This window comes from Colobus angolensis, unplaced genomic scaffold (genome assembly GCF_000951035.1).
Source record: "Colobus angolensis palliatus isolate OR3802 unplaced genomic scaffold, Cang.pa_1.0 Scaffold32, whole genome shotgun sequence".
NCBI classification, from domain to species: Eukaryota; Metazoa; Chordata; class Mammalia; order Primates; family Cercopithecidae; genus Colobus; species Colobus angolensis.
In genome coordinates this window covers 1906579-1915214 of record NW_012116488.1, presented here as the reverse complement: position 1 = coordinate 1915214, position 8636 = coordinate 1906579, and the positions used below count along the sequence as shown (strand labels likewise).

The 8636-nt window shown below is 40.7% G+C and overlaps 1 protein-coding gene across 1 annotated transcript in view; it reads right to left on the bottom strand.

The window, feature by feature from the left end:
- Window positions 1-8636, bottom strand: part of PPP1R13B (protein phosphatase 1, regulatory subunit 13B) — a 129734-nt gene that overhangs the window by 23832 nt on the left and 97266 nt on the right. Inside the window, exon 5 of the mRNA XM_011951413.1 lies at window positions 992-1093. Within this exon, the coding sequence (XP_011806803.1) occupies window positions 992-1093 (102 nt within the window). The remainder of the gene's footprint in view (window positions 1-991; window positions 1094-8636) is intronic.

Genomic DNA, 8636 nt, shown 5'->3' with positions numbered 1-8636 from the left:
TGTTAGCCAGGATGGTCTCGATCTCCTGACCTTGTGATCCGCCCATCTCGGCCTCCCAAAGTGCTGGGATTACAGGCTTGAGCCACCGCGCCCGGTGAAAGCACCCTTTCTTCCCGATTTTGTTTGTTTGTTCGTTTGAGATGGAGTCTCGATCGGTCGCCCAGGCTGCAGTGCAGCGGCGCAATCTCCACTCACTGCAAGCTCTGCCTCCCGGGTTCATGCCATTCTCCTGCCTCAGCCTCCAGAGTAGCTGGGACTACAGGCGCCTGCCACCACGCCCAGCTAATTTTTTAAATATATATTTTTAGTAGAAACGGGGTTTCACCGTGTTAGCCAGGATGGTCTCGAACTCCTGATGTTGTGAGCTACCCACCTCGGCCTCCCAAAGTGGTGGGATTACAGGCATGAGCCACTGCGCCTGCCCCTCTTTTTTTTAAATTTTAATATAAGGTCTCACTTACTCTTGTCACCCAGGCTGGAGTGCAGTGGCATGATCCTGGCTCACTGCAACCAGCTCCTGGACTCAACCTCCCATATAGCTGGGACCACAGCCACATGACACCATGCCCAGCTAATTTTTTTAATCTTTTGTAGAGACAGGGTCTCACTATATTTCCCAGGCTGGTCCTCAACTCCAGGGCTCAAACAATCCTCCTGCCTGCTGGGATTACAGGCAGGAGCCACTGTGCCTGGCCCATTTTCAAATTTTATCTATGATTTTAATAAGGTCATCACTTTCCTGTTTGGGGTGTCTATTGTGTGTGTCAAAGGTGAGATACTCTTGTTCTGATAGCTTCCCAACTTCCAGAAACTACAGTATGTATATATTATTATGGAAGTGATAACAAAGAGAGAAAGACTGCACTTAGCACTCCCATGGCATGGTCCTATTTTATAAGCGTTACCCAAGAACATATTGACCCCAGTCTAAAATGATGCTTAAAAAAGGTACTTTTTGAACGATATTTCAATACCTCTTTTTATAACTTACCTTGGCAACCAACATCTGCTGCTGATTTTCAATCTGCTGCTGTTGCCTAGCTGCCATATCTTGGAGCTCTGAGAGGGTAAGTTCAACACGTGGATTCCCAACCTAAACAAAAAGCACTTATTTTGGAACATATGTTTATCTGCATAATTGTCTTTCTCTAGAGTCAAAACTCACACATATCAGGACTTTAGAGAGGATCCCTAGAAATTAGGAGAGTACCAACTAGTTTATTTTCTTGTAAGAACTTTTCCTAATTGTAGACTGCTTTTATTAAATATAAATAACTGTTTTTCTAATGCATAAACATCAGATACTGTATTTAGTAAGGGCTCAAGTTTAAGCAAACATTTGCAAATATGTATTATAAGCGACATTCCGCCTTCTGGAATGACAATTTAGTAGGTATATTTGAGCAAATGAGGCTGTCAAATGTTTAAGAATACAAAACCAAAAAAATAAATATGCAGGTAACACCTAAGAACAAATGTCATCTCACTATCACCTGACTTCAGGAAACGAAAATATGTAATCGATTCTAATATACGAGTAACTAAAAACACCATATGCGTGACTTACATGAACACATCATCCGAGAGAATTACATATGTGAAATCAACACGCAAAGTAACATCTAGAGGAATGCAATTGGCTGTTTCTCCATTCTCCATTCTGTCAATGATGCCCTGAACTAAACACTTTACATATATGGACCCATTTCAGCCTCAGAATGACCAATCAGGTGGGTACTGTTACATCCCCGTTTTACAGATAAGAAGAACACAAGCACAGGCCAGTCAGCTTGTGAGGCAGAGCAGAGATGCAGAGTCTATGTTCTTGACTGTTACTCACAGTTCATTACTTACTAAGCCCATACCACGCGCACTGTGTACTGTGACAGACATGTTATGAGCATTGTGCCATATGCTCTTCAAAATAAATCTGCATGGGGCTGCAGGGGTGATGTGAGCCCCACTCTGGGTGAGGAGCCATGGGGGTGAGGGAAGGAGCACGCCTAGAGGCATGCAGCTCATTGAAAGCCCTAGAGCTCCATTCTCACAAGCCCATTTCCAAACCCTTCAGTTCTGAGCAAGGAGGCCACACAGTTCCTCCTCAAGCCCCCATGTTCTACTTCTAGGTTTATATATACTCTTAGGACACCTTTACCTTCCTCTACCCTTAAACCTCTTAGAATTCTGAATAGTCAGTTACAGTTTCTGTTCCTCGAGCTCCATGTCTTCCCAAACTTCTCTGATGGATGTTTGAGCACATTCTTGACTCTTGAAACGTGGGATCAGGACTTAACAGTCTTTTTTTTTTTTTTTTTGAGAGGGAGTCTTGCTCTGTCACCCAGGCTGGAGTGCAGTGGCGCAATCTTGGCTCACTGCAACCTCCGCCTCCCGGGCTCAAGCAACTCTCCTGCCTCAACCTCCCAAGTAGCTGGGACTACAGGTGCCCACTTTTTAGTAGAGATGAGGTTTGGTCTCGAACTCCTGACCTTGTGATCTGCCTGCCTTGGCCTCCCAAAGGGCTGGGATTACAGTGGGATTACAGGCATGAGCCACTGCGCCCTGCCAGATTTAACAGTCTTAACTGGAACCACCATTCTGTTTATCTAAAAATCCTGAGCAATCAATATGGTACAAGCTTTTTTCTTCTTTTTTTTTAATTTAGAGACAGAATCTTGCTTTGTCACCCAAGCTGGGGTAGAGTGGTGCAATCACTGCAGCCTCAAGCTATCCTCTCGCCTAGCTAGCACTACGGGCACACACCGTCATGCCTGGCTGATTTTTAAAATTTTTTTGTAGAGGCAGGGGTCTCAACCTGTTGCCTGTGCTGGCCTCAATCTCCTGGGCTCAAACAATCCTCCCACCTGGGTTTCCCAAGGCACTGAGATTACAGGTGTACAGGTGTGTAAGCCACTGTGCCCAGACTTAAACACTTTTTGACTAGAGGAAAACTATGTCTATTCAACAAATCTTTCAATTAACATTAATTTTATAATTTCACAACTTGAAGAAAAAAATATCAAAAACTAGCTTTTTGGTCTCCCCTACCAAAGGCTTCACAAAACAATGAAAAAGGATAGAAGAGAAATTTAACTGTCTGGTGTTCTGATGTTTGTATCTATGAATAAGATACAGCTTATTAAAATATTTTACTTACCTAAACCAAAAAGTATTTTATTTGCCAACACATTTATACTCTTTATGTTGCACGTGTTTTTCTAGGTACAAAATTAAGATATGCCATGTTGTCATAAGTAATTCAGTCATTGTATCTTATACATCAACTTATATTGTAATGAAATTTTACTGAAGATCTTACATATAGAAAAGTGTAATAAATCCTAATGTACAGCTGAATGAATTATTTCAAAGTGAACATGCCTGTGTGCTTTAATTGTATTTAAATGGGTTATAAAAACATAAGCTACCATAAACCTGTAAGTCAACAAATATGTAACAACTTACATTTTAGTAATTGTGCAATGTGAAAACCTGGGAAAAAAGAAGCACTTTTTCCACAATTTTAAAGAAAATGAAAACCCTTCAATGAAAATTTGATTTTTTAATAATAAGCCTAGCACTGTATTACATGCAACCTAATCCCTATTTACAATTTAAAATTTTTCATACAAACTTAATTTATTCAAACAAACCTATTACTTAATTCTTCCCTATTTCTCTTCATTGACTGCATCTAATAAGAAGAAATCAAACTCTGTTCCCTCAGGCAATTCAAGGTCCCTAATTATGGTAGAGTTGTCGGATGAGTTCCGCTGCAAGTCACACAGAGCACAAGCCACTTCCAACAACTAAGTTAAATTAGCAGAAAAGTTCTCTCAGCAACAGTCAGACAGGTGCCTACGAATACAGGACCCCCAGAAAGGAAACACCCCACCAGCCTGAAACCTGCTCCAATGGTCCCTTCGGCAGGGACTACCACCTGTTGTGGCCCCGGGGATCCAGATCTCCTCTAACACCGACGTTCACTACCTGAACTCTGGATTCCAGGAACACTGTTTCCGCTCCTGATGAACCCAGCTCACTCTCCGCCTCGCACCACGTCGCTTGTTTTCCACAATAAACACGGCCCACCCCACCTCAGGTCTAGCTAGCCTCCCACCCCAACCCAGCCTGAGCAGAGGGAAAGAGACGTTTTTATGATCACTTATCCGATCATATCACTGCCTTCTTTCTCCAAACTTCCACAAATCTACTTGCGGAAATAAGAGACTTTATTAGCTAGCTTACAAAATTTTTATAAACAAAATATTTGCCTCTCCAAGTATTAGTAAGAAGGCTAGTCTTACATTCTATTTAATGTACTACTGATATATTTTGCTAATATGCGGCCAGGCATGATGGCTCACAGCTGTAATCCCAGTTCATGAGTTTCAGACCAGCCTGGACAAATGGTGAAACCCCATCTCTACAAAATACACAAAAATTAGCCAGGCATGACGGCAGACACCTGTAGTCCCAGCTACTTGGGAGGATGAGGTGGAAGGAACGCTTGAGCCAAGGAGGTTGAGACTGCAGTGAGCTGTGACTGTACCACTGCGCTCCAGCCTAGGGGACACAGCAAGACCCTATATCAAAAAAAAAAAAGAAGAAAAGAAAAAAAAAAATTGCTATGTACCAAAAAGTAGTAAAGACTACAATTTTACCTATGAACAGAGGAATTCATCATATTACATACCTCATCCATATCTGTCCAGTTAATGACTCATTATTGCAGTTCTTGAAAAACTATGCCTTTTTTTTTTTTTTTGTATAATTAATCTTTCATCTAGAAACACTAAATAGGCCGGGCACAGTAACTCACGCCTGTAATCCCAGCACTTTGGGAGGCCGAGGAGGGTGGATCATGAGGTCAAGAGTTCAAGATCAGCCTGGCCAACATGGTGAAATGCTGTCTCTACAAAAAATACAAATAATTAGCTGGGAGTGGTGGCAGGTGCCTGTAATCCCAGCTACTTGGGAGGCTGAGGCAGAAGAATTGCTTGAACATGGAAGGTGGAGGTTGCAGGGAGCTGAGACTGCACCACTGCACTCCAGCCTGGGCAACACAGCGAGACTCCATCTCAAAAAAAAAAGAAAAGAAACACTAAGTAATGCTCTGTAAGGAATGGTATTTTGACATTACAATTTCAGGCAAATAAACACACTAATTTAGTCAACCCAACTGTTCCTAGTCAGAGAACAGACTCTGGTACAGATTTGAATTTTGTGTCATGCTTGGATAAACCCAAAATATTCTGCTTTTGCTTGGCATACATGTGCCAAGTGCCACAGAGGCAGTTGTGCACATGTGCTGGCTCTATCTGCTCTGAAGTGCCCTCTTGTTTAGCTTTTGCTACCCTAAAGATGCTTTCCTGTCCTGTAACTTTATTTTTATTGTAAGTTCAGTCACAGTGCAATCTCCCCAAATAGCATCATCATAACCCAGAGAAGAGAGAGAACATGCATATGTTTAAAGGAGCTAAGCTACAGTGTAAACAATGGAGGTCTAACTATGAATGGTGCTTTTTCCTTCAACGCCTAACACACATTCCTTGGTAATCAGTTAACAGAAAAGATTAGTGGATTTTGTCAGCAGTTAAACATCTACTGGCAAATGGGTCACTTCAGATGTCCCTAATCTTGATATGCTGATTTTAATAATCAGCCAAATTACTTCATGGAAGTAAAAGCATGGAAGAGTGGGAAAAGTTCAAAAGAAGGACAAGACACAGTAGAATCAGAGCAAATTTCCATCAGGAAAAACAGCCTTGTTGCTGTCCCATCTACAGTATCTGCTAAAATTAAAGTACCAGTCTCTTAGCCCATAGAAAGACAAACGGCAAAATTCTTCAAGGTTTAGCACAAGCAATAAAAGAGAACTTCAAAAACTACCATCCTTAGAAGATTCGTTGTCACCAGCACTTCGTGGTGGTTCCTGGGGTGGCCTGCAGAAGTTTTTCCCGCAGCTCCCTCACACTGCCACCTCACGACAGGGATAATGAGATGGATCCAGATTTCAGAAACAATACAATGTGGAATGTGTCCATGAAATAGGGTTGAAAGGTTGACTTGGAACTCAGTGGGCCTGTTGCTTTCCTCTATGAAACATCTGTAGCTTCTTTCCATAGTGGGTTCATTTAGAAAGGGGGGTCTGTTCACTAGTACATGGTCATTGTTTAACCGCCCTTTTAATCTCTTCCCCATCTGTGGTGGTTATGTCTCCTTGTAAGTTCATTTTTCTTTTGACTGTTCTGTTTGTGTTCAATATTATTCATCTGCACTTTTATCTTTAATTATCCTGTCTCTTTTATTTTAACCTTTTCATCATTTATTGAGTAGAGAGTTCACTTATTTTTAGTTTGCTTTTTAAGAATAAAAGAATTTAAAGCCATGTATTCATTCTGAGTGTAACTTTCAGCCCTATCCCTAGATTTTCTTTTTTTCCTAACTTTTCAAGTCATAGGCTTTTCTTTTTTAGAGTTAATTGAGGCATAATTTACATATCCTAAAATTTACCCATTGTAACTGGAAAATTTAGTTATTTTAGCAAATACATACAGTTGTGCAACCATCACCACAGTTCTATTTTAGAATGTTTCCATCTTCCTCCAAAAGTTACCTCGTGCCCATTCACCATTAATTTCCACGCCCAACCCCAGATGCAGGCACCCACTGATCTGCTTTCTGTCTCTAGACTTACTTTCTTCTGGACACTTCATATGAGCGAAATCATACCATAGGTAGTCTTTTACATCTGCTGTCATGTTTTTGAGGCTCCTCTGTGTTCAGTAGTTAGTTTCTTTTTAATGCTGCGTCATATTCAGTCAGATGAATATACCACATTGTGTTTATCCATTCACCAGTTAATGGACATTTGGGCTGTTTCTTAGCTGCTATGAGTAACTGCTGCTGTGAACATTTGCATAGAGGCCTATGTGAGCATATATTTCATTTCTCTGGAGTAGATACCTAGGAGTGGAATTCCTGGCTTGTATGGTAAGTTTATGTTTAGCTTTTTAAGAAACTGCCAAACTGTTTTCCAAAGTGGTTGCACTATTTTACATTTCCACCAGCAATGTATGAGGATGTGTCCACATTCTTGCCAGTATTATTATTGTCTTTTTGCTTACATCTTAATTCTTGTGGGTGTGTAATGGTGTCTCACTGTGGTTTCAATTTGCATTTCCCCAGCGACTGGAAATGTTAAGCATCTTTTCACATGCCTGTTAGCCATTTGTCTCTCTTCTTTGATGAGATGTCTATTTTTAAGTTGGTTGTCTTCTTGTTGTTGAATATTACGTAATAGTACGTTAACCCAGACATGAGTCCTTTATTTTATCAGAAAACACAATGAAAATAAATTATTATAGAAGTGAAGTACAAAATACACCCACAATGTTATTATTATTGTAGTGAATAGACATAAGATTACCCTAAGTTGATATGAAAGTTTCAAAATGCTCCTTCTCAATTTCTGTTATTCATTGTAAATCTTCAGATTTATCTATATGTGTTAAACCTTTCTTTTGAGCTTTTAATTTCAGGGTTTTTTTTTTCATTTGTGAAAGTCCGTTTAGTTCTTTTTTCAGTCTGCAGTGCCATTTTGAAATATTTTCCTATTCTCTTGAACATATGATCAAAACTTGTCATTTCTTTAAATAAAGTAAACACAGCTGTTTTATAGCCTGTGCCAGGTCACACCGGTATCTGAGGTGTTTGTCACATTTTGTTCATGATGTCTTATTTCCTTGTATACCTCATTTAAAATTGTATACTGGTCATTGTATTCAGATTATTTGAAATAAACTGTAACCTAGAATCAAAAAAAATATATTATGTGGAATAAAAAATTCCCTAAACTTTCAAGCTCCAGTGAGATGACATGAAATAGTTCAACAGTTTCATGCTCATTCTTTTTTGCATTTAGTTTATATGAGAACACACCTTGCCAAAACATCCACCTCTGGCCTCTCTCTCCACCAAATTCCTCTCTCTCCTTCCAAGCGTGGCTTCCTCCCTAAATCCCCTATTTCTATGAATGGCTCTAGCCTTTTTCCAGAAGCCTCAGCAGCAACATCTTTGATTGAGCCATCCTTGCCCTAAATAAAAGCTGCTGCTCAAAAGTCCTCTTTATGACCTCCCACATTGGTACTTGCCACTCCATTCTAGAACAAACACTTTCCTGTGAGCACATCTCCCTCATGCTCTTCCTGCTACCCACAGAGCCCTTCCCCTACTGCTTCCTAAACTCTGCCTATCACTTAACACCTAGGGGCAATGCCATCTGCTTCCTGAAGTTCTTCTGATTCTCTAAGGACTCTCTCATACCATTGTTTTGATATTCAGGATGTTTATTCACTTTCAGAAATGGGAAGAACTCAGTACTTTTTAAAATGAAATCTTTTTTTTTGAGACGGAGTCTTGCTCTGTGGCCCAGGCTGGAGTGCAGTGGTGCGATCTCCACTCACTGCAAGCTCTGCCTCCCAGGTTCATGCCATTCTCCTGCCTCAGCCTCCCATGTAGCTGGGACTACAGGCATCCGCCACTGCACCCAGCTAGTTTTTGTATTTTTAGTAGAGACGGGGTTTCACTGTGTTAGCCAGGATGGTCTCGATCTCCTGACCTTGTGATCCGCCCGT